This window comes from Strix aluco, chromosome 9 (genome assembly GCF_031877795.1).
Source record: "Strix aluco isolate bStrAlu1 chromosome 9, bStrAlu1.hap1, whole genome shotgun sequence".
In the NCBI taxonomy this organism is placed as follows: domain Eukaryota; kingdom Metazoa; phylum Chordata; class Aves; order Strigiformes; family Strigidae; genus Strix; species Strix aluco.
Window position 1 is genome coordinate 26,993,008 of NC_133939.1, and position 26,654 is coordinate 27,019,661.

Below are 26,654 nucleotides of genomic sequence, written 5' to 3' on the forward strand. Positions count from 1 at the left end.
AAAACTTGTGATTACCATTTTTCAATAACTGAAGCTATCAGCAATATGATACTTCTGTATACCTTATGAAATTGAACCGAAATGGCAAAGACTATTTGAATTGAGCTCAAATGCCAGTCCATTGTAAACATGTTCTCTTTTTGTTTCTATATATAATGTCAAAATTCAGGGCTGAATTTTTAAGAGTGCAGCACATCAGGGGTCAGCTGAGAACAAACACGGGGAGCCAAGCACATAACAAGCCTCTATTTTGGTGCCTAAATGGGAGATAAATATTCCAGGGTTAAAAAACATCCAAAAAACTCATACGCCTGCTTGTTTTCAGAATCTGAAGACTACATATAGAAATGGTCCACTTTGAATTTCAGTTACTGAACACACTAGAAGTATTTAAAAAGATTCCTCTATGGAATAGAAAACATCACACTATTATGTACTTATAGTCCAAGACTCATTAAAGTCAATTGAAAGACTTTAATTCTATTGTATTTTGTATATATGGAATCTGCATACATGCATTAAAAACCTTTTATAAGTTCATAAAACTCTTTTTTTGTAATGAAAAATGTAAAGTCTATTGAAGGAGGAGTACATAACCTTTCTGCAACTGCAACACAACTTGAGTTGAAAGACTCAAACTGAAGACAAATCTCTTCGGTTGCTGATACAGGAGGAACTTAAGCGATAGCATAGACATTTTATTTTCAAATATCAGAGACTGGCAATAAAAGAAAAAAATGCTGAAACTTCTTTGATCTGTAACAATACAAAACCCATTGCCACTTGGTGCTTTTACCTCAGCAACCTGACGCCTTTGTTATGGATTACTGATATTCTGCTTCTGAACTGCTACTGAAATACCACCACCGTGACGGCTCCCATTCAAATACCAGCCTAGCTGCCTCTTCCTTGTTTTGAAAACAGACAAAATAATTGTAAATTGGCATATATTGCTGTAAACTAGCAAAGCCTAATATTTCAATTTTGAGTGAAAGTGAGGAGATTCCTACTAAGGAAACAAAATTGGTAACTTTCCTTGCCACACAGACATGATGGTTACAGTGTAATTTAACATATAAGCAAACTTTATGAATTGTGTGCTAAATTATGTTCAAGTGTAAGTCTTCCAACAAAATATACATTTCATCAGCCTTTGATATGCTTAGTTTGATTCAGAAACATGCCATCAGCTCATCAGGTAATCACTTCCAACACATCAGAATACAGGAAGGTCTAAATACCAACTTTCACAGTATGTACGAGTGCTTGCAATCCCTCTTTGCATTACCAGATATAATGATGTCATGATTTTTGAAAGGCATTTTTACCACGTAAAAGCTAGTGTTAATATCACTATGCCAGGCCTTTTTACTAGCAACTTCCAGAACTTAAACAGTGGTTCATCCAGTATATGCACACAAGATTAGTCCAAGGTTAAGTCTTACAATTTTAATAGTTCATCAGAATAAAAACATTCAGATTTTTATTTAAAACCAAGAAAAAGATCACATTGCCTCAGAAACAGTTAATCTCAGGTGAATCTGTTTCAAAGGCTACAGCCCAACACTACTTAGGCCTAGAAATATTCTAAAACAAATTAAAAAATGTACCAACAAGAAAAATAAATTATTTCCCTAAGTATTTCCATAGCTTTCATAAAGACATCAATTATCATAGCTTGTCTTCTAAATTAACGATTCACAGTGATGGATTATTCATGCAAGTCGGCCAGCTGAACATTACACTTTGACTCTGGGGAGAAACTATAGCGTGTCTTAATTAACTATATTTTGTATAAGGCAGAAGACAGAAAAATGTTATTTTTCCGGTCAACCAGGTAAAAATGTAAGAAAATAAAACTAGTGGTAATTTAACTGTGAAAAAAAATCTTCCATAGTCTCCATAATTCATATTTAAAGTGAACTAGCAAGAGCACGTTGCCTCAAGTGAGCTCTGTAAAGTAGTTCCAAATTGTTGTTTTGTTGAATGATCTGACATCTACTCTGTTTAAGTGTGAAAAAGATGGGAATTTCATGTTAATATGCTGTTTCCTGTTGCATGTACAACCTTGCAAGACTTCAGTGATGGCACAATTTCTTGTTTCAAAAGGACACCAAGTATTTTCACAGCCTTGACCGAAATTCAGCTCAACACTGAATATTTCTATGAGTGAACAATACGTTATTATCTCAGATATTTTCTAAATGAATGTTATATTCTAACAGCCTCCTTGAATGTACATAACATTTACGTGTTGTGTAAGTCTATTGACAATATTTGTTACTTTGATTAGGACAGTGCAAAATACCTCTACAATTCAAACAATGTCTAGGATTTGCAATTGTTAGCTTTCAAAGTGCTATTCAATGAAAGATTTACAAAATAAAAATGGGAAGTCTATGACAAATGTTACCATTTATCTTTAGAGTAAGCAAAATGAATTATCTAATATCTCTAAAAATCTATACCAAGTTGGTCCAAGACAGCAAAGACCGCCATGCCTGATGAATTATATGACCACCTAGTTGCTTACACAGCTTATATACAATACATTAAGGTTGTTAAAAGTATTAATCACATTCTAATAGACCTTTACCCTTTTACAAACTAATACCCAGATGCCTCACACTCACTACTAGACTTTATTTTATGAGTAGGAAGAGTCTATTCTCATTTTATATCAGAGAAACACAGGTTAAGTAAAGATTAAATGACTTGTCCACTACCAAAGGCTCTAAAAAGAAGTTTTTTTTCTTATTCCTTTAAAAGTATCCTATCCTTTGTGTTACCTTCTTTGAGCTCCCAGAACAACCCTGGAGCCTTTGAAAGCAGAAATTTAATTTTGTCCCCGCTCTCCTGGTGTTTCAGCAATATTTGTGGGGATTCTTCTAAAGTCCTACAATTGTTAAGGAATTAAGTAATATCTCAAAGATAGGATAGTTACATAGATAAGGATTAGGAAAGGATGGTGAATATCAATTCAATTAGTCTCTAACAATCCTGAAATGACAAACAGTGGGAACATGCATTATCATCAATCTGCCTCCATATAGCTTTCACTACAGGTAAAGGTGATATCCCATTAGACCTAGCTCCTGGTAACAACTCTTATATACAGATTTGAATTTATGTTGCTTTCCTCTCCTTCCAAGCACAAGATATCCTAGTGTTCTTATTGAGAAACATGCTTCAAGAATTTGCTTTCATTGTGACTGAGCGAAAGCTTGTCCTCTTCAAGCTAAAGGGCACTTTGTGGCCACTTCATATATGAAGATCTGATATCAGTTATGTCAAATTCACAAGGAACTGTGGTTTCATAATGTATACACATTTTCCTCTCTCACATTCATACATGAAAAATTACCAATGGCGTCTGTTTGCTTCATGCATATCATCCCCTCAAAATAAATCTACTTACAGTCAATTTGTTTCTTACTCACTTTCATGGATATTTTCTCCATACGCCCTGCTGCTCCGTATCCCCCATAATTAGACATTTCTGCTTGCTTGTTTTCCTGATATTTGTTTTTCTCGGTATCTCATCGTAGATCTAATATACTGCTTTCTTCAGTATTTCAACACATGCATGGTGGAGAGAGCAGATGGAAACTGCCAGCTACAGATGACGACAAGTAGCTTCTGTGCAAGTGGAGACTCCAAAAGCTGTAAAATCCACATGGGTTTTTGCGCTACCATGACATTTTCAATGCCTCAGAGATGCTGAGGAGGGACTGCTCAAAGGCACTCTCCTCCAGGAAATTAAGAACAAGCATGGTTGTAGCGTGCAGTGCCACAGAGGTGGATTGAGGAGCTGCATCCAGGCATGCATGGCATGCAGACTTCAGAACCCATCCCCAGGAAGCAGCGGCAGAACACTTCCAGCTACACAGGCTGCTCAGTCCTACCAAGCATCATCCTTCTATTAAGAAATGGTACTTCCTGTCTTGCTGAACTCCTGATAGGTATTTACAGATGCTCTTTACACACCTGAGTTCGTCAGATGAGGGCCAGATAGTTATTCATCAGCCATTCTCTTGTCCCTGGCTTCAAAAAAACCCCATCTTTTAAAAACCCCACATCTGAACAAGTTCACATGGTGGTGGGATATTTCACAGACCACTGTATTTTCTGTTTAAACAGGTAGTAATGAAACTATTCCTGCTTACTTTAAAAACAAAGCCACAGCTAGTACTCCTTACAGTCCTGCTTCCTTGTGATGGTATTTTCAGAGGACAGAAGTAAGGAGATGGGCAATGCCCCTTGGAGATTAAAAGAAGCAAAGATTTTTATGCACACACCGCAGGAGCACAGAGCACCACGAGTATAGCAGAGGAAGTGCTAGAGCAGGTGAAGGGAGATCTCCACAGTCAGGCCTGGGCGCTGAGGGAGGCTGATACAACAGGCAAGCAGACCGAGAGGGAAGGCCTGGTTCTGATGCAGAGCAATAACCTAAGGCAAGGCAAAACATCCCTTCCAGACTTTCACTACAAGACATAATCCGTTCCCAGGGATACTTGTGTCAACCTTACTGCAGGATGAAAAGGAGATCATAGCAACCAAAGGCCAAACCAGTGCTGCATTAAAAAGTTTCAGCTCTTTATTTGACTATAGTTTGTCAAATATCTGAATCTTTATTTTAGAAGTATGGTCAGCTTTGGTTTTTTTACTTCCTTTAATAACAAAAACACCTGCTGCCTGAAACATTACTGTGAATAAACAATGTTACTTTAATAAAGAGGTTTTTATTCACCATATGTAACTGCACATGCTTTTAAAGACAAAATAGAATTACTACATTGTTTTAAAAGTCCATATCCAGTTTAATAAGAGACTAGTTTATTCCTCTTTAGTACTTGTAAGAATCATTAGACATCTTTCAACTCCCACTGATTACTTTGTTTTTGGCAGACATTCCTGTTTCCTCCTCCTGCTTTTTTGAATAAATCTGAAATTAACAAGTCAATAAACTGACATATTTACAGTAAAAATAACTTGGCTTTCCTTTCTTTTTCCTCCCACTTCTCATATTTCTCTTTGCAGATGAAAAGGTTATCACTCACCTACAGGCTTTACATATACTCACAGCAATGTGGGCAGGGACCTAGGCATCTCCCCTTTACACCAACAGGATCTCAAGGTGAAGACCTGATATTACAGTAAGCTGTTGGTGTTGTCTTGGGTTTTGATTAATAGCTTTAAATAGTTTAGAAACTAGAGCAAATGCTTCTTTTGAAAAAAGATAGCCAAGAATGAAAACACGAGTTGCTTCAGTGAACTCAAATTGCTATGTGAAGTACACAATCATTAAATGCTCCAAGAACTGCTTTAATTTAAATGTGAAAAGAAAAGCATTCGAAAAGGGCAGTTTTAGTGTACCAATTAAAAAAAAAGATGTCTCAAATCTTTAAACCTATTTTCTTTCTAACTACAACCTACATAACTGAGATGTATGGGGAAAACTGGGGCAGCGAACATTACCTCAGAAAGTTACTGAAAAACGACATTTTGCTACACTGCCAAGGAAGGAGGCCATCTCCAGTGGCTACGCGATTGTGAGGAGTTCAGACAAGCTGTCTTTGGCAAAGTACCCACGCTCTTAATGTTACCTTGACATGACAGGGTCAGTTAAAAAAACCATGTTGAAAAGTAGACATCCAAGTTCTCCAGCTTACTCCAAACGTCTAGAGGAGAAGCAAGGGCTGGAATCGCATTGCTGCTCAAGAAGTACCAGATACAAAATGCAACTAGTGAGGAAGTGTTTGGGCATATTATCTTAATGAAAAGGCAATTAAAATGTTTGCTTTTCTGAGGTGTCAGCAGAATTCTCAGAATTCAGTCAGAATTCCAAAAGCGAAACAAAACCTTAAATATGTTGTTCAGAAAGTTAGAAAGGAAATGATAGTTCCCTCTTCTCAGATGAGGAAGGTCCCCACACCCACTGTGCACACAGAAACACGGGTGACAAAAACAGATGAAAACAGAAGAGCACAGGAACCACAGTTCTTCCGAGGTCTGGAGAGATCATTCCTAGCTACCAAGTGCTTGGTTTTGTATGTTTAAGAAATCACACTGCACACATGGTACAGCTTCAGTTTCATATCTGACAGAATCGGTCTTTCTAAAAGCAGCCAATTGTCCATTAGCCCCATCAAGTCATCATGAGTTTAGAACTGTCAGACATACACAGCAGATTAAAAATGGTTTACATTGTTAAGCTACTACTTGTTTAGATGTAATGGTGCATGGCTGAAGTACATAAATAAGTGGAAAGATATCTTCCAATTAATAGGGTATTTGGTTAAAACTGAATACAACCACATTGCTTGAACTTTCTTCTTCTAGACAGTATATTACTTGTCATTATTGATTCTTCCTGAAAGAATAGTCTCAGGGTCTGAAAAAAATATTTCTCAAGAATTATCATAATATTTAAACACTCAACTAAACCAAAAATCCTTTACAACACAGGAGGTCAAATCTCATTAACCCAAAAGCCAGACACATATTTAACTCATTAGCTTGTATCAATAAGAAATTTTCTCTTTTCCCATCTCATAGCTACAGCTGCTTTGCAGTGACTCTGAAAGACCAAAAAGGATGCGGATAACTCATGCAGCTTTTATCACATTAGCCACGGTCTGCAGTTCTCATAATCATTAGCTTTGAAGTATATTAAACAAAGCAGAACATGACCTTACAGTTGATACTTTAATCACACCACGTAAGAACAATTCTTTATCATACATACTTTATTAAGGCTACGGAACCAGATGCTATTCAGAACTACTCAAAACACAGCCAGGCAGAAGTGAGCACTGCTGTTGCAGAGCCAGGCGAAGGCAGGCAGTGACCACACCACCAGGAGGGTTCGCGCTTTTAGACGCCAAGTCACCAGACAACTTTCGACACGTATCTCAGCGTCTGGCTGGGCTGAGGGACCAACGAGAAGCAGAATGAGTGCGTGTGTACAAGATTCACAGAAAAAAAGAAATTGAAGCTTTTAGTTTTAAAATAATGCACTGTAGGGTAGCTTTACTTATTAGCAAAACGCACAATTATCTACATTTATGTTTGGCACAATATGTGATTACCTTTTTAGAAATAGAATTTGGGGATGGGAAAGTGAGAAGAGATGACATGGCGTTCTTTCAGCGAAGTCAGGAAATTGAAAATATTTCATATAGGAATTCATCCTACTTGGATTCTCACGCTACTGGGTTGTTAGAGACCTTCTTCAACATTAATCCCCTTTTCTAATGACTGTACTAAGGTATTTACACTATTAAAAAATATATTCCTAATGTGACTGATGCAGTTTACTTACTCCCCTGTCATTTCGTACTGCTTTAAATACCAAGTGCAGAGGGAAAGTAAGTCCAAAACTTTACAGATATTATTGAATTGTGGAATTAACTTTTTATCTTGAAGTGGCTAGCTTCATTATCTCCAGCACAATTTTAGAAAGAAGTTTAAGGAAAACGTGTTGTTCTTTCAAGTCAATAATTCAAGATTCAGAACCTACTTCCTTTCCTCCTTCAGGATACATGTTACCTAACTTTTCCCCCATCCAGGTTCCACTAACCTTTTGTCATCCCAGTTCACAAGACTGGCAGTACTCACAAGACATGAATTAAACCCAGGAATTTTTAAGGTATTTCCAAATTTAAGTTAACTACTCTGGTCTTTGATGCCTTTGCAGAAAAACACAAAGTTACCACTAATCACAGCTGATTATGTAGATGTCTTTCCCTACCATCTGCCCATTATACTGACATGTAATCAGAGATACCAACTGTATCAGAGATATACCAGTGTATATAAAATAAAGGAAACCAGACATTAATTTTCAAAGCCATGTTTACACACCAATTTTTAACATTATTGTGAACACAGAACATAATTAAGATGAGGACAGCCTAAAGACTGAGTATAGGACAGATAAACACTATATAATTAATACTCAGCCTGTGTTTTACAAAGATAATGTATTGTCTACACAGAACATGGTTTGTTGGAAACTATTTTAAAAGCTATTCAGCCACGCCCAAAATGCGTCTTCATGGATGATGAGCAACCTGAAAACAAACTTGAAATTTTGAGAAAAAAGTTAGATATGTTAGTTGAAAAGGACTTCAAAGAGCTAAAACTTAGTAGCTAGATCTTGATGTGAAAAATCCTACCAGCACTAACCCCTCTCCGCTGTTACATTTTGATATGCAGGATTAGAAATTGAATTAAACTATGCGTAAACATGACATTTACATCTACAGAATAAATTTCAAAAGTGTTATTACAACACAGTGTTGCTAGAACTCCGCTAGACTATATGAACATATACACATTCTTTCATCTGAGAGGAAGAAACAAGAGACCCAAGTCTTAAGCACGAACACAAAACCACACCACATCAGCATGCTCCTGCAGGAACCAAATCACTGAGCAGCTCAGAGGTGCATTAATCCCAGGCCATTTTTGGAATCAACTTGAGCCAGCAGCTAAAGCCTTCAGGAGGGCAACAGGCACACAGCATATTGTGTGGTTTCGAATAGGAAAGTAGATGAGTGACAACATCACGAATACTTCCACATACATGTGAATGAATCGTTTGCTGAAAATGGTAAATGAGGAGAAAAAGTCAAAGTAAATTTTAAAACCCAAACTCAAACTCGACTTGAGAATGTGAACATATAGGATAGTCAGTCATGGGAAGATAAATTTTGGAACTCATGACTGAATTTAATAGCAAACTTGACACTGCCACAAGCTTTCACCTTATATTACCTCTTAAGTTGCCCTGTGTAATTCTGTAGACAACCATACCATAAAGAAAGAGCCAACAACCCTTCCTCCTCCCTCCCTCGGCAATTATTCCTTATCACACTCAACCAAGCCACAACAATTCTGAAAAATACAATGGACATAAAATAGTAAAGTATGAATCTGATCCAAGACCTCACTGCTATAAAAAAAAAAAAAGACAAAATCTGTTAAAGTATTCTCTATTTTGAGTTGTTGCACCTGTAGGACTGCAGCTTTGTAGCTTTACTCTAAAACATACTAATCTTACTGAAAGGATAAAACACCACAGACATGCATTTGGCTCAGCCTATACTATGAATAGTTTCAGTAAACGTCTCTCACCTAAGCAGAACAGCATCATTTTCCATTAGACTGAAGTACTGATCACATCAAAAATGTGGAGACAATTGGGGAATTGGAGATTACAGGCGATTAATAATACACAATTTATATACACTAAGTAAGCTTTAAGCAGCCCTTTAATACCAAGATGTGTGGAGTATTTCATATATGAGATATCATACATAGATCCGATTAAAACAAAACAAGGTGGTGCGGAAAAAAAAAAAAAAATCAGTACATATAATAAGGTATAATAATCCAGGTGCTTTTTTATTTTCTTTTTGTCCCACCCAGTGTTTTTGCTCACATACATGAAGGTGATAGGGACCGGTAACGTGCATGGGTGTGTGCAGATGATCTGTCCTTTCCACAGACAGACATCAAAGTCTTCCCACTTCACCATCTCACTGCTGCAAGAAGTTACAGCCAATGTTTGACAAGTTTAATACTTTAACTATTCATTCACATGTTCGCATCGGAATGCATGTATCTTACTAGCGTTAGGTATTTTTATTTTTTAAAACGCGAGTTTTAAATACTGATGCATCAGAAATGGAGATACAAATGCAAAACTGAGGTAACATTTTAGCAATCGAGCTCATTTTAAACACAATTTAGAACTTGAAATCTTCAAGCTTTCCATAACACAGTTACCTCGATAAATAATATTCAAGTTTAATGTTTTTAGTAGCCAAAGGACAAAATACTCTGTATACGGTCTGCAGAGCACACAGAACAAACTGACAGAAGGAGCGTGCCCTACACGACAGAAGCCCCTCAAAAAAAGAAAAAAAAAAAAAAAAAGGCTTCGGGGCACCGCTCCGGGTGGGTAGTGACCAGAAAAACCCCACAGACCCGCCCCACGTCGTCTTCTTGGGCACGGACGGGTTTTTAAGAACTACGGCCGCAACACTTACCACAGCGTAACTTGAAAACAAAGTGCTCGTGGTGAAGCGCAGACGCTGGCGAGCGGGGCTGAGGGCTGCCCGGAGGCGGGAGCGGCTCCCTCCCCGCCGCTGCCAGCAGACAGCGTACGAAGTAGGGAGACAAAGGGCGACCGAACACCTGAAGGGGCTCGGGATTTGTTTTGGTTTTTTTTTTTTTTCCCTCAGAAGTTCTCCCTCCCCCGCTCCCGCACGCCTCCCCTCCCCGCCGCAGCCTCCCTCCCCTCAGGCGTTAACGGAACGCCGCGGCGGCGCCTTCCCGCGCGCGGCGCGAGCCCGGGGCGTACTGGCGCTCGCACCGGGGCCCCCCACGGGGGTGGGCGCTTCCCCCGCACAACCGCCACCGGGACATGCGTACCCACTCACACCAACGGAAAGCTTCGCTCCGTTAAAGGAATAAACCAGAGGCGCCACGCAGCACACACGCACACACCCATCCAGCACCACCAGCAGTGGCGGGACGCCCGCACTCACCAGCCCGCCACCGCCACACCCCCGCCGGCTGCCTGCGCCCGCCGCTCCGCGCGCCGCCGCGGGTATGCTCCCCCCGCTGCCGCCGCCGCCGGGGTAGTCTCACCGCCCCGCGGAGGCTCCGCCCACCCCGCCGGCCCCGCGCTCCGATTGGACGCGCTCGCCGCCTGTCTCCGCCCCCCGCCCGGCGCCGCGGGGCATTGTGGGGTTTGTGGTCGCGGGCCTCAGACTACAAACCCCAGGGCCCCGCGCGGGTCCGGTTAGTTCCGGACAACGCCTGGTGTGTGGTAACAGCGGCGGACGCTTCCTCCTCGCAGGCGCTTCCGGCGCGGTGGCGAAGCCCACTCGAGAGCTCCGAGGGCTCCGTGGGTCGGGGGGAGGTGAGGTGGTGCCGCGCCTTGCCCCTGCCTCTCCCTTCTCAGCGTGTGCCCGCAGAGGGGCCGGCGAGTTTGCGGGGTGGGGGGGTGGTTCCGCTAGTGTGTTTGCGCAGGGCCTGGTTCGCCCTGTGGGGCTGCGCCGCGTTACGAGCGTAAAACTCTTTCCAGCATCGGGGCCTGGCTGAGGGGTGGGCAGGGCGGGAGGGGGAGCGGCAGGAGCCGCCAGCAGGTCCCGCCGCAGGTGAGCGCGGCCTCGGGCCTCGCCGTGTGGGGAAGCTGGGGGGTTCCTCTTCCGCTCCCCGCCGGGGAGAGAGTCCGGCCCTGCGGGGTGTCTGCTCTCTTCTCTCTCGCCCCAGAGCGGTGGTGCAGCGGGGCGAGGGCTCGTCCTTCCCCCTGCCCTTGCCGGTGCCTCGGGTGGTTTTGGGCCTTCCCTTCTTCAGGAGATGTGTGCGTGGGGTGGGGGTGGGGGGGCTGCCCAGTTTGAGGCCCCTCGGCCTGGACGGCTCGTGGGAGGGGGGACGCCCGGGCCTGGGGAGCGTAGGCCCGGATGTGGGTCTTATTTTTAGCTCGTCCTAATGTGGGAGGGGAGCGCTGTCAGGTGGCTGCGGTGAGCGGCGCGGCCGGTGCCTCGTCAGGTCGGGGAGAGAAAAAGGCCCCTTAGCTCCTTCCCGCAAACCGGGCGGCTCCGGGGCCGCAGCGGAAAGGAAAAGCGCCGGGCAGGGACAGCAGATAGCGCGGGCTGTACTCTTCTTAGTGACTGACAGTCTGCGGACACGGGCAGTGCTCGGGTGTCCCATTAAGTTGCTCACTTAACTGGTGAGTTTGGCTGGTTCGTGTGGCTTACACATGCTGGGCCACAGGTAGATGGCTGAAACCTTGGGCCAGGTTTGTGCTGTTCCTGTTATCAGAGGAACTAATTGCTCTCTGGTATTTGTTTACTTGTTAGAATGTATTTTTGTGCTTGAAACTGTGTCTTACCTGTTAGTGTTTGATAGAGTAATAGCTTGACTTTGACATTTCCAAAGAGGAAAAGAATACAAACAGGGATGTGTTGCTGTGATTTTATATACCAATAACCATGACCTGTTTCAGTTATACTGTACAATAATTTTAATGTTGCTAGCTAGTGACACTGGGGCACAGTCCCTGTAGTTTCTCAAGGAGTAGGCAGACACTAAAGGTGGGTGTATTAGGACAGACTAAATCATTTCCATTTTGAAGTTCAGCATTGCAAAAGAACCTGAACTAATTGTAAGCCGGACTTAATTGTAAGCCTTACTAGGCTTGGATTTTGTTTTCAAAGTTGATATGAATCTAAAAATAGATGTTTTGGGTTTGTGTGATTTCTGAATTAGTCATACGAATTGCTCTCACAGTAATAAAATGCATAAGCAGTTATGCTTTGTCAGAGTGAACCCAACTGTAAGTGGCTACTATATGTGTGTGGAGATGTTTGAAAACTGCATACCTCTAGTCTAGCGAGAGGAATTTAAAGATACTTTTAAAACTTCAATGCTATTTTCCGGTCACATTCCTCTTATTAACTCTTCAGTGAAACTGCTGGGTGTGAGAGTTAGTAGAATATGAAATCAGTGCAGTAGAGTACATTTTTTTAAGTTTCTTGTTACTTTTACTGATTTTAAAATACAGAGATTGTTGTTGTAACAGTTGATCTGTATGCCGATTCCATTTAATTCACCCATACTATCATGAAGTCATCTCAGTTTTAAAAAGAAGGAAAGTAGTTCTGAATCTGAAGCACAAACCCTTTAAGCTTTGTACCGTATAGTCTAAGTTTACAGTGGGAAATAATTGCAATCTATAATTGAAATACATTTCTGGCACATAAGTTGCCATCTGACAAGGAAAAGGAGCGTGGTTTTTTTTTTGTTTCCTCTAAGTGACTGTTAATAAGGGAAACTTAGTTACCAAGCTATGAGTGGAGTATGCATATAGTTCAAAGATCATATTCTGTATTTTTTTTGTAAAATTTGCAACTGTAATTAGTAAATTACCTAAACTTCCTTCTCCCATACACACTGGCCTTACAAATAGGAGCCAAGCTCTTTGCCTCTGAATTCAGCATAGAATTCATGCTGCTATTTTCCTTCCCCCGTTCTTTCCTCCTGAATTTAAATTAGGATTTTTGGTAACTCAGTGAGTCTCACATCAGGTTAAAAGTGAAACCTCTTCATGAATCCTCACTGCAAAAAGTGAAGCAGAACTTCTTGGCAGTAAGGATAGCCTTTGGTAGCAGGAATAGAGCTGCAATTTTTGCTAGAAGCTAAGCATTGAAGTAATCATTCTGGTAGATCACTGCCTCAGGCCTTGTTCCTCTCCAGTACTTTTCTAAAAAAAGAATATGAATGTCTTGGTGCTTAGTTTTCCAGATCTAAGGTCCATGGAGCCTGGAGAAAGGAATAGACATCAGTGCATAGGTAGATCTACTGATGACATAACTGAAGATGGAAATCCTGCCAATTGAACTAATGCTTCTGTTGTTTTAAAACAACTCTATAAAAGTTGTAGTCATGAGACTCTGCTCTCTTCTCTTTAAACACTGTTTCAAAATATAGTGTTAAACAAACACCTTTCATGGGTAACTTGCTTGTTTCCACACTGGCCAATGAGCAGCTGTGGGTTTGGGGAAGATTGCTGCACTCTGGAGTTATCCTGTGACGGTTTATTCTTAAGTAGCTCTGCAGTTCGGCTACTTGAATTTAGTGCATGACCAAAAGTCTGTCAGTAAATGGCACAGATTAGAGAAAGCAAATTATCACCTTAGATACTGTAGTTGTACATTTTGGGAAATGGCTTTTGCCATTTATGCTTTTTGGCTTACAGGAAGTTTATCTTAATGTAGTTGTTTTCCTCATAAAGGTCAGCTGAATGGTTTAAAATGTCTTTGGATGGATTTGGGGGAATAGGTCTATCAAAGAATCCTTCCAAATTTGTTCCTCATCTAAAATTTGTTCCTCAGTTCTTTCAGTGTTTGCTGAATACCTGGGGTAATATTTTGGTGCTGGAACTCAAGGGTTAGAATGTAAGATTTATACTGAGAGTGAAAATATATGCTCCATGTTAGTACATCTCTTGGAATACAGCTTGATGTGTTCAATACTTTAAGACTGAGCAGCCAGGATTGTATTAACTGGCATCTTAGCACAGTTCTCAAATTTAGATTCTCTTTAAATTCCCTATATCATTCTGTACATTCTCTCTGATGATTGATTTCACCTGATGTAGCACAAAGCGTGATTCTAATTGCACATACACAGATTTGAATCTGTGGGGTCACTGCAACAAAAAATCAGGCTTGCCTGCAGATTACGATTTGGCAGCATTCTACTATCTTCTCCTTGTCTTTCCCCTCAGACCAATTAACAAGTTTGCCAGAAGTGTAACACCTTTTTTTGCATCTGCAGCAATTTGCCAGGATTTTTTGAACAGCATGACTAAATTGTGCTGTTCTAATAGATCACGTTCTCATGGAATCTTATTCCATCTTTTTTTTGAGAACCTAAAAAACCAATTGGCAGATGAAACTAGGGTACACTTGCCTCAAATAAAAGAGTCTTTTGAGACTGTAGTGAACTGAAGTTAAGCTTTTAGAAGACAGTGTTGTCGTAAAGCTTGGCAGCTATGCAGATGACTGCTTTTGATCACATACCAAAAGAAATACTGAAAGCTCCTAGTTGCTGCATGATAATGTGCATTAAACTTTGGCTTTAGTCAGGACATTTTGAAGGCTAGTGGACTTTCTAATAATTTATATAAATAATAGAACAGAAACTTCAGTTTTCATGGGGATTTAATCCATAACTGGGATTGAGACCTTCTTCAAAGAATTAGTATGTGGTTTAGTGCAGCTATGACAAACGGTCTTTCTGTAACACAAATAAATGTAGTTTTTTGGTGAAGATTTTTATCCCTGCTATTTAATACTAGCAAAGACTGCAGTGCATCTAAGTTGCATCTGAAAGAGGTGAAGAAGTTGATTCCTAGCTGCAAAGACAAATAGTGCAGCAATGTTAGCAGTCAGATACTTGCATGATACTACATGTGTACTACTAGTGTATCTTCTGGAAAATGGGAGGATTTCTGCAATAAGGAACAACCAGTGTGATGTATCAATATATTTTATTACCAACATATGAAAAGAAAGTACTTGATATTCTTACCTATTTCTTGTGTGTACGTGTATTTAAATCTACCTCTTCAGTCACAACACTTACATCCTTTGTGTCAGTAAAAGTCCAAGGTTTTGTATTTCGTTTGAAGAGTGTCAGTGTCTGGTAAAGAGGTAATAGATGGTGTATAATTGGTTTTATATGGGGGGGTTAACTGTACTGTGGATTAGTAACAATAGCTTATGGCTCTTCAGGAGAAAATGAGTTCTTCATGGTAGTCCACAGTGTAATAGGTGTTCATCATCATAAAAATCAATCATTTCAGTTAGTATTTCCTTTTCTTTGTGGATATGCTAACCCATAAAACCAAAGTAATTGTATCTAATGGTTATTTTGTCCTTTTTTGCCCTTCTTCCTATGATCAAAAATCTTGTGGGTAGACTAGAACAGTGTTCAATGACCTGATTTAACTATTTTAAAAACTTACTCTGAGAATACAGTACTCTAGCTAAAAACTTGCAGTAAATGAATCTGTGAATGCTGTCTTCAGTGGTGCTTGTTAGTGTAGTATCTTGCATGAGTATCTATTTTTACTGAGCTTTCAGAAACACAGAGTTAAACAGTTAAACAGCTCTCCATCCACTCTGCCCCTTACATGCCAGAGTCTTTAGTGCAGGGCATATGCACGTATAATAAATGGGATGGATTGTGCTTGCAGTTGTGAGTGAAAACTTGTTTAGAGAAGTTTGTTCCCCCCATATGAGTAGATCTTGTGTGAATTTATGTAACTCTGAAATAAGTTCTTTAATGACATACAATTTTTTGAGGTATGATGAATATTCACTTGGTTTGTCCATTTTCTTGATAGCTCTAAAATATCTACGAGTAGGTGCTAAGAATGTGAGAGTCTTGATTTCTGCAATTCCATCTGTGTGGACATATCCATACGGACCCCTTCTTAAAGTCTCTGTACTCCTGTTCCATTACTAGGAATCTGTTCATGTATGTCATGGTGAAAGGTTGGAACAGGAAGAGGCTCAAAGATGAGATTTTTGCAATAAATAGTCTATGTCAGAAGACTTGTATAAAGAGCTGTTGCTTGTTACTATAGTCATGTTTAATTTTTCTTCAAATCATGTTTTAACTGTTGGCTGTGTCTGCAGTCTGACCAGTTCTTCACTTGTTTTCTCACTTTTGGGTATATTCATACTGCCTAATCACATGCTTAGATGAGACATGATATTTGTAGTCATCCAAGTTGTTCTCTGTGCTTACTGTAATCAATAACAAATTTCACTTGTATAATTATAGCTAAACTACTATATATCTGCCCTAGATGAAAAACAGTATCTGTTCTTCTATTTAAACAGCCTGGAGAGTTTTAGCCAATGCAGAGCATAAAGAAGAATATAGCTTGAGGAAATACCTTGGCATTTTTTAACCTGTTCATACTATTGGGAAGTGATACTGATTACTGCAGTAGCTTCTGCTCTTTCTTAAAAATCCACTTTTTTCACTTCTTACTAAAAGATCAATAAAATCAGTCCATGAACATACAAATACCTGGTGTCTGAGGCTTGTTAGGAGGAAGAAAACTTCCCTAGTGTATTAAGTACTCCAAGTAAATCATAGAATCACAGGATGGTTTGGGTTGCAAGGGACCTTAAAGCCCATTCAGTCCCAACCCCCCTGCCCTGGGCAGGGACACCTTCCACTAGCCCAGGTTGCCCAAAGCCCTGTCCAGCTTGGCCTTGGATGCTTCCGGGGAGGGGGCAGCAACAGCTTCTCTGGGCAACCTGTGCCAGGGCCTCACCACCCATACAGTAAAGAATTTCTTCCTTATATCTCATGTAAATCTCCCCTCTGTCAGTTTAAAACCATTACCCCTCATCCTATCCCTACCCCTCGATCAAGAGTCCCTCCCCCCTTTCCTGTAGCCCCTTTAAGTCCTGGGAGGCTTCTCTAAGGTCTCCTCAGAGCCTTCTCTTCTCCAGCTGAACCCCCCCAACTGTCTCAGCCTGTCCTCACAGGGGAGGTGCTCCAGCCCACTGAGCATCTTTGTGGCCTCCTCTGGACCTGCTCAAGCAGGTCTGTGTCCTTCTGATGTTGGTGCCCCCAGAGCTGGACCCAGCACTGCAGGGGGGGTCTCATGAGAGCAGACTAGAGGGGGAGAATCCCCTCCCTCGACCTGCTGGCCATACTTCTCTTGATGCAGCCCAGGGTACAGTTGGCATCTAAAAATGAAAAATATTAATCTCTTTCTGTGTATCATTCCTAACTTGGACTTTAGGTCTTTAAACTCAATTGAAGAATCTTATGAACAGAAAATATAGCAGGAACACAACAAGGATTTTTTATGAACTGTAGGGTGACCTTTTTTCTTTACCACATAACTTCTGGGTCTGAGCAGTGATCGCTCCATGTTGGATGTGATGAGCGGGACTGGGTGGAGAACTTCCAAAACCTGGGTTCAGTTACTGGAACAATAATTTTCCATTGAATTAACGTAGCTGTTGACACACCCTGAGTGAAAACATGACTTAAGACTTTTGCTTATATAAAACCAAAGTATTTGGAATTCACATGGGTAGAAAGTAGGCACTGATCTCCAGCAGAATCACAGCTTAATGCATATGCAAAACTATGGAGTATTTATAGGTAGTCTTAAAGTTAATTGTTATAATGCATCTGTATGGGTTTTGGGTTTACAGCATGTAATGCTGTTCAACTTTTTCTGTACGTGAGTTCTCAGGCATCTTATGCCACTCCTTACAAGTGGTGGCAAGATCAAATAAAATCAATTTCAGGAAAATTAATTCCATAAGAACTTGGAGTAAAACATTTTGGTAGTACCTTACTTGTTAAAATATCTGTTTGCTTAATAGATTTCCGTTAAGGTTTTGAAGTTACATGAAGTAGTCATTCCCTATTTACTCAGCTCGTGTCACAAGTAATTCCTAGTTTCTAGGCAGTAACAAATTAATGATGTTCTCTGCCTTTTCATTTTTAGAACCTCTCAGTCATGAGCATTCATAATTGTGTGTTTGTTTTTTTCTCGCACAACCTAAGGACGGTATATTTTTCAAGTTCAAATATTCTTGCACAACGAGGAAAAAGAAGAAACATTTCAGTGAATGAGGAGTTTTTTGCTTCTATAGTGTTTTCCTTGAGAAGTGGGTCTTTGAATGAGGATGACAATGGAAGAGATGAAGAATGAAGCAGAGACCACTTCTATGGTTTCCATGCCTCTCTATGCTGTTATGTACCCTGTCTTTAATGAGGTAAGCTACATTTTGCTTTAGAATGTAATAATCCCCTTTACACCGGGAAATATTATCACAGTAATAGGTTGCTCATCTTGATTGGGAAAGCTTTGTGTTGAACACCATCTTCTTTCTATGCATTGTTTTACCCTTCTTTCGACGAATACAATTTCGTGCTCATCAAAGATTGCTAGTTGTTTTGGCCCTGATCTTTTTTCTTCCCTTTTATAGAGGATTTTTACAAAAATGCTAGGTCTAGCATTCTATGACAGGAAGTAACATACAGTTGAACATGTACCTATGAACAGCTTGATACATTTTAATTTTGCTGCTAATGGTTATAATTTAATAAGATGTTTGTTTTTCTGTGGGTATCGGAGATTGTCAAGATGTTCTCAAAAACTTCTGTCAGGCTTCTGCTGTAGGCTGGATAAATGCAAAATATGTCCACTGACATGTTTGATTTTTGTTCTTATTTTGCGGGGGGAAGTCTTTCCTTTGGGATTAAACTTTATAGTGTGTCTCTCTCAAATGAGACCAGTAATTTGAATGCTTCAATCAGTTCCCTTTTTCATTATGCTATATAAGGCAAGGCATGAGTACTTGACTTGTTTTGTTCTGATAACATTAGAATTGCTAATAATTCTAAACTTTTATTGCAGCTAGAAAGAGTAAATCTATCTGCAGCTCAGACACTGAGAGCAGCTTTTATTAAGGTGAGAAGTAACTTGTCTTGAAGAGTGACTGTTTAAAAGGTAAACCATCTGTGATGAAGCTAAAAAGTCAGCTGTCTTGTTTCCTTGTGTCTTTGTGTTTGAAGACTGCATCCTTGATCCAGTAGTCTAAATGTACTGGACAATTACATGGACTCTAAGTTTGAGATATCTGCAAATGTTATGAGTAGAAATCTGAATGACACAAGCATATTGAGCAATTTTAAACAGAATCTTGTCTAGTCCATGTAGTACAAAAGCTTAAGTGAGGAATCAGTCAGTGAAGGTAATAAGATAATAAACTTGGTCTAAATATGACAAGATTATGTAGAATAGGTGCTCATGAGAAATAGGCAGACCTTGAAAATGGTTTACAAAGTGAATGGTAATGGGGGTTTTTTGTAGATGAGTATAAGTTTAATGTTTGTATTTGCATCCAGCAGTAAATGAAAAAAAATTCTAACTGTTCTGTTATGTTCCCACAGAATGAAAATACAGATATGCCTTTATATTGCTTTATTCAGTTGGTGATCTTCTGAAATTCTTTAAACAAAAATAATTCTAGACATGATATATCTTAACGTTGAGCTGCGCAACTAATACTTTTCTATACTTAGATTTAAGTGTACCTAGACAGTCCTAAGTCTTAACTAGAGCTCATACAAATTAAATGTTTTTAAGACTGTTGGTAAGGAGCTAAGCTGAATGCAAATAATGTGAAAACTGAGATATTGGTAGAAATGGTAGCGCTAGCTAAAAAAAACACACACCCTCATTCTTATTCAACACAGCGTAATTTTTTGATAGCAGCACAGGTAGTGTGAATACCTCCAATGTTAGTCTGGTTTAGCTTGGATATGTCATCAATCAAAAGGGTTTTTTTTCTGAAAAAGCAATTCCAAGATGATGTTTGAGCATATGATGTGATTCATAAGAGGCACATTTATAAAATGTCATGTGAAAGATGGGGGAGTAGCACCTGTGTTTGAGTGAATTAAATCCCAACGGATACAATATCTTTGTCTCAAAGCTTAGTGTTTATGAAAATAAAACAGAACATAGAATTTATGAAAAACTTTCTTATTCAAATTGAAGTGAGTTGAAAGGCTGATTGGAAAAGTTAGTTATACAAAATCACTGATGTAATCCATGAAAAATGGATGTTGTGGCAGGAGAATGGCTTTCAATGTAATCTGCTAGTGTAAAGCCATTAGACTTTTGAAGTTTCTAGAACTCCTGCAGTATATGAACCAAGGTACATGAAAATCTGCTTCCAGTATTCAGGTCTTACATATTTAAGAATAAAAATTTTCCTTGCTATACAGGCTGAAAAAGAAAATCCAGGTCTTACACAGGACATCATTATGAAAATTCTGGAGAAAAAAAGTGTGGATGTGAACTTCACAGAGTCTCTGCTGCGTATGGCAGCTGATGATGTAGAAGGTAGTATCTTATCTCTTTTATGTTGAATAAATGTATCTTTAATTACACTGTTCATTAGGAACATGCCTATTTTCAGAAGAGGTTATTTGTTTCTTACTAGATGTTTTTCAGCATGGTAGAATAATATTTGTATTTTCTGAATGTCTCTTTTGGAGAAGTTAAATCTCCCTAAAACCCATACTTGACTAATAATGGAAAGGAAGATGATGAATGTTTAGAACTATGTTTATGTGGGTGCATAGTTCACCTTCTGCAATGCTAACAACCAGAAAAAAGCATCTATAGAGTGTGTATACCTTCCTTTTCTCTGCTTCGAATTAAAAGCAGTAGTTATACTGTCAGAGAAGGAGAGTGAGTATACAGTAGGCTTTAAGTTGTTTTAATACTGCATCTAATTAGTGTAGTGTCAGTGTCTCAAAGTAAGATGGGCTCTTTTTCCAACTTGCAATATTAAAGATTATTGTTGCACTGTGTTTCTATCGATGCAGAGTATTCACTGCAGTTTTCTGGTCATGGCTGGTTTTGTGCTGTTCACCTTCAGATGTAACACGGCAATAACAGCTGCATTTTGTGAAGTAGTGTTTTTTAGCTATTACTAGAGACTTGAGGAAAAACCAATGGTATTTTTTATTATGTTCTTCTTGTTAGAGTATATGATTGAAAGACCAGAACCAGAATTCCAAGATCTCAACGAAAAGGCACGAGCACTTAAACAGATTCTTAGTAAGATTCCTGATGAGATCAATGACAGAGTGAGGTTTCTTCAGACAATCAAGTAAGTACTGTATTATATATTTTTCTGCAGATTTGAGGGGTCAGACGTTTTATTTAGATCTGAACGTTCAAATGCTGTAGGGGATGTTAGCGACACCATTCCTATTGGAAAAAAGCCTGTTCCTTGTTTATAAATGAACAGACAGAATTGAAGATTTGTAATGAGATTTTTTTTGTTACTAGACCAGACTTGACTTGCTGAATCCTAGTTTGAATTCCCATGTCACTGGTCTAGCTCTTTGCATTTGGTCTTGCTACATCCCGTCTGACACTCTGTGGAGACTGTTTTAAGAAGTATTTGACTACTAGAACGGGATTAAATTCCGACATTTAAATGGGATAGCTTACAGATATTACAACTATCTTTATTGCCCAACAGGGACATCGCAAGTGCAATAAAGGAACTTCTTGACACAGTAAATAATGTCTTCAAGAAATACCAATACCAGAACCGGCGGGTATGTGCAATAACTCTTTTCATACAATATTTTTAATAGTAGAGGAAGCATATCCTTTTGATCAAAAGATGAATAGGAGAATTTAACTGGTCAGTGACATAATACTTTAACAGGGTTGTTGTATGGTAGGTATCAGCAGTTTTGGATGAAGAGGATAATTTCTCTGCATGTCTTCTAAAATAAAAAAGCTTCTATACCTAATGTAAGGTTAGCCAATTCTGTATCAGTTTAACCTTGAGACTCTGACTGTACCCAACAATATGTGAACTAAGGCTCCACTTCTGGTGTTTTTGTTTTCTTAGGCACTTGAGCATCAAAAGAAAGAGTTTGTAAAATATTCCAAAAGTTTCAGTGATACTCTGAAAACCTATTTTAAAGATGGAAAGTAAGTATGTTTTTGTACTAACATTTTTACATAATGGAAGTCCTTGTTGACTAACAGGGGAAAATAGGGCAAGGTTTGGGGCATAAGCTACCTTCTTTGGGATGTGCCTAATTTTTTTTCCTCACCTGTGTCCTCAGACCACCATGGCTGCATGAAAACACTTCTGTTCCTTTTGTAATGCCTTTGAAGAAAGGGAAATTGGTTAAATGCACCACCATACAGCACCCGTGTTCAGTATTAGCTTTGAACTTGAATACGTCAAGCTAAATTTCATGGCCCTCTGATTTTTTGTCTGTGTGTATACCAGGACAAAAAACTTAAGCTTTATTGAAAGAAGTAATCTACCAATTTGAAATATCACTTGCAAATGCTAAACTTCTGTGCAGTGTTTTCTTTGATTTACATTTTTATTGTCCTCTTCTTTATAGCTCCTTATAGTGCTTTGCAGTATTTGGAATTACTCAGCTGATTAATCTTTTTATATTTGAACATTTTAGCCTTCAAACTGAGGCTTTTTTTGGGTCTTTGCCTTGGGTTTTGAAGTCACTGTTACTGTATATTTGACTGTGGTGACTGTTTTGGATGAGGAGTATATCCCCTCAGATTTTGACAGTGCCAAAATGTGCTATGTGCTACTGTTATAAAGATGAGAATGAACTTTCATGTCTGGTCTTGTTGAGCTTGGCAGAGACTAAGAGCACCCAGGGGATGGCACATTACTAAAGGAGAGAGAAGTCTTAAGACCAACTGTGAATACTACTAGCTTGTTCCTCTCAAAACATTATTGTTCTCCTCCTATTGAAATTGGGGCTAAATTTGGTTGTGATACCAAAATGAGAAATTTAGACCCTGGTAGCCTTATGATTACCGAACAGACGTATGGTTAAGTTTTCACATGAACTAGGTCTAAACAGTCTCAGTTGATTAGAAAACTATTTGACTGGAAAAATGGGGGAAGGGTTGGATGTGTTGTGCATGTACCCCAGCCATAGTGAAAGAGACCAGCTGTGTTTAGCCCCGTGCTGTGTATTGCAGCCATAAGCTTAGAGTGTGTTAGATGTTAGCAGTATTGCAAGAAGTCCCAGGTAGGGCTTGTATTTCATATCCTTGTGGAATCAGAAGTATTTTAAATCTCTGAACTGCATGTTGAATAAGATACCCTGCTCCCACCAGAATGTAACAGCACTAAACAAAATAGTCATGTTCAGATGTCACTACTGAGCTGAAAAACTCAGTGACTCCACACCTATTTCTTAAGAATATAATTAAAATAGTATATTGCTTCTGTATGTGCACATGCTTAGTATTGAGAGAGCTGCAAATTCTGAAATTACTAGGGAATTATGTGTTTGGCTTTGAAAAGAACAGGCGTTTAATAATAATCTCCACTCTTCTTAGTTAACTAAAGCCCCTGAACTAAATGATTGAAATGTCAATGATGATTGAGAGCCAAAGTCTTTAAGTTTCTGCCAATAAACATAGTCTTTCTAGGATTAGCTATGCAAAGAAGTCTGTCTGTTTGCCAGTGGTAAGCTTCAGGTAGATCATAATATGGTAGAACATGATTATGCTTCCAATTTGCAGATCCTAAATGCCAGTATATTTAGTTGCCCAAACTTAATGCTGTATTTATTGAATGACATGTTTCTAAAAATGTCTGAAGCAGTATCTTTCTCTTTTAACAGGGCAATAAATGTGTTCATAAGTGCCAACCGACTAATTCATCAAACCAACTTGATACTCCAGACCTTCAAAACTGTGGCCTGAAAACTGTATATGTGGAGAGTTGTACTTTTCAATGGTGGATAGGGTACCTTTATATGTAAATTTTAAAGTTTTGACTGTATAAATTATCAGCCCCTCTTGAGGGGCCTAATGCAGGATTTTGAATGGGATTATTGCCATCTTACACCATATTTTTGTAAAACATTGTAGCTTAATCATAATCTCACAATGAAGATTTTGCATCACTTTTTGCTATTATCATTCTTTTCAGAATTATAAGCCAAAAGAATTTACGCCTTAATGTGTCATTATGTAACATTCCTTATAAGAATTGTAAATATTTGGTGTTCTGTTTCTGACATTTTAACTTGAAAGCGGAAAACTGCAAGATTATGTATTTAACAATATTGGTGGCAAATATTCAATAAATAGTTTACATCTGTTAGACTGTCTTTTTGTATATGAACAAAAATGCATAACTTTCTAGAACTGCAGAACATGCATTGAATGGAAAAATTAATTATTTGGGTGCTTAAACCTACTGGCAGTTCGAATCAGTATAAAATGAAGGTTTTTTCTTAAAACTGAGATTTTGGCTGTGATCTAATACTAGACCAGAATACCAGAATAATTCTATTAAAATGTCTTTGACAAAATAATAAAGAACCCCAGAAGTGAGGTGTGCTTTTGTTTTTCATAGAATCTAAATCTCACTTCTTAATCTTCAGTTGGTGGTGAGTTAATAGGTTTTTTTACTCCTAGACTATTCCAAGCTTTTGAGCAGAGGATAACTTTAAAAATATGCAGCTGAATATGCAGCAAAGGGTGAATTTAAAATACTGAGATCAGTGGGTTTTATATTGGTACCCTTTTGGGAGGGAGGAGGAGAGAAGATAGAACTCTTCCAGGTAGCACTAGTGATGTCTATACTATGCATGCCATAAGGCAACATTTTTTTTCAGGGACTGAAATCATATGAGGCCTCGATTGAAAAAACTTGTCTATGTAGATGGTTAAGAACTGCTGATGGACAGATTCAAATTTTATCATTGTGATTTCAGGGTAGTATTTCACAAGGTCTGATGAGTATCTTGCATGCCTCTTTGAAATGCACCTTGAGTTTATTTTGAAATAGAATCTTTATAGTATAAACCTCCGAAAGGTTTTTGAAGTGCTTAATGTGGCCATAATTAGTAAGTTTAGGGAAGAATGAAGCAGTTTATAAAGCTGCTCAAGCTGTTGGAGGAGGATCACTTCAGACTGGAAGAGCACAGTTGCTACGGAACTATTCCTTTTTAGTATAAATGATGAAGGAAAGGTACATCCAGACTGTTCTTGCACACTGGCCTGGTGCTCAATTGTTCATCTGGGGCAAGTGCCTTATCCAGAGTACAACAGCTGGGTCTTTGAATTTGGTTATTTGCTGAAATGATCTGAAAGGGGAGAATGTGATCTTTAGCCCTCAAAAATTGCTCTGGATGTTCTGCTGTCTATCTGTGCATGGAAATATTTCCTTGATGAAAGCACTGACTGTAGTGCAAAATAACAATGTGAAGGAGAGTATTATGTAAAAAATGAGTTCTTAGGAATGTATGTTGTGAATTTCTTGCTTACATGAAGCTATAAACAGGATGTGGTCCTTAAAGCTTGCTGTTCAGGCTCTTTGCTGTTCTGACAGCGGTGTGGTGCGCTTACTAGCAAATTGAGCTTAGTAACATGACGAAGGGATGCGGATACAACTTATAGTTAAAACCTTTTGTTATTTATTAAAGCTTGGCATGCTAAACTGTCATTTCTTGTGAAGTGGTAGAACAGAAGGAATCTTAGCAGCTACTAAGGAGGCAGTCTGACTAAATTAGAGTAACATTTAATTTGCATCTTTGAATTCTGTAAGGAAAAAGGTTGAGTAGACCTCCTTGCGGATGATGATAACTTAAATCGTAGCATGAAAGGGCTTAATGAAAATTTAATTAGGTAGAGGAAAGGGAAAGGTACCCAGAGCTGCTGCTACTTCATTTGTCTTGAAAAGAGTACTTGGTGCTGGGGAGACTGCACCAGTGGCTGTAAGGAGAGGTGTGAAAGCTTGGGTTGTAATTTGTGAATTGGACTTAATTCTGATAAAATTCTGAGATTTTTTTTTTTTCTGTCTTCTTGGATTGAGAGGGACAGTAGCTCGTGTGGGCAATCACTAGTTGAGTGATATGTTTATGTCTGCAGGTATAATAAAAAATAAATTACTTGGGTCTCAAAGGAGGTGTTGTGTTATCTCCTGCTAATTGATTCCTTGAAGTTAAAAATCAAAGAGGCTATCAGGAAATGGACTGTTCCTGTTCATCAGTTCTTCCTAAAACCTTTATTGGGTAAAAGGGTACCAAGTATAGGGCTAAGCTTCAGGTAGTCTGGCCAATACATTTTGTTTTATTTGTAACCTTATTGTGATTTCTTTTTGTTACCCTTAAAAATAATTCATTGTAATCAATGTCTGGTAATGGGAAAACTTGAAAACTGATGTCTTCAGGTCACACTCTTCTGTTGTGTGCAGTGAATCCATATCTAGTGGTCTTACAAACTTTATTTTCTACTGAGTATGAGCTGGGGCATATGTCTGTCAAATTTTATTGTGGTTTTGCACTTTATTATTCAAGTTACCTGAGTAGCTAAAGATAAGTTTCTTTTAAGGATTTCTAATACAGCAGTTAGTGTTGCAAAATGCTATTAGAAAATTTCTGCTGTGAATGTGGGTTATAACTGATATGATAATGTTAACATACAGAAAACCAATCTAATAAAATAAAACTTTGTATGTTTGTTAATGAAGCAAAGAAATGTC

At 39.0% G+C, this 26,654-nt stretch overlaps 2 protein-coding genes across 5 annotated transcripts in view; one reads left to right on the forward strand and one right to left on the reverse strand.

Moving 5' to 3' along the window:
- LOC141927238 (neuroserpin) overlaps positions 1-10,670 on the reverse strand; it is a 53,863-nt gene extending 43,193 nt beyond the window's left edge. Inside the window, exon 1 of one of the 2 annotated variants that reach the window (XM_074834320.1) lies at positions 10,560-10,670. The gene's annotated coding sequence lies outside the window, so the exon portion shown is untranslated. Of the gene's footprint in view, positions 1-6,748; positions 6,898-10,559 lie in introns of those variants that run through there. The other variant, XM_074834321.1, reaches the window with a different exon arrangement.
- Positions 10,671-10,803: 133 nt separating this feature from the next.
- On the forward strand, positions 10,804-24,269 carry PDCD10 (programmed cell death 10). Of its 3 annotated transcripts, none has more exons than XM_074834322.1 (8): positions 10,804-10,936; positions 18,133-18,344; positions 18,989-19,042; positions 20,365-20,482; positions 21,131-21,257; positions 21,636-21,714; positions 22,017-22,099; positions 23,785-24,269. In XM_074834322.1, the coding sequence occupies exons 2-8, from the start codon at positions 18,249-18,251 to the stop codon at positions 23,864-23,866; spliced, it is 639 nt and encodes a 212-aa protein (XP_074690423.1). In that variant the 5' UTR covers positions 10,804-10,936; positions 18,133-18,248; the 3' UTR covers positions 23,867-24,269. The 3 variants fall into 3 exon arrangements, with proteins under 3 accessions (XP_074690423.1, XP_074690424.1, XP_074690425.1); XM_074834323.1 differs by having other exon boundaries at positions 10,807-10,941; XM_074834324.1 differs by having other exon boundaries at positions 10,807-10,936; positions 18,222-18,344.
- Positions 24,270-26,654: the final 2,385 nt, after the last annotated feature.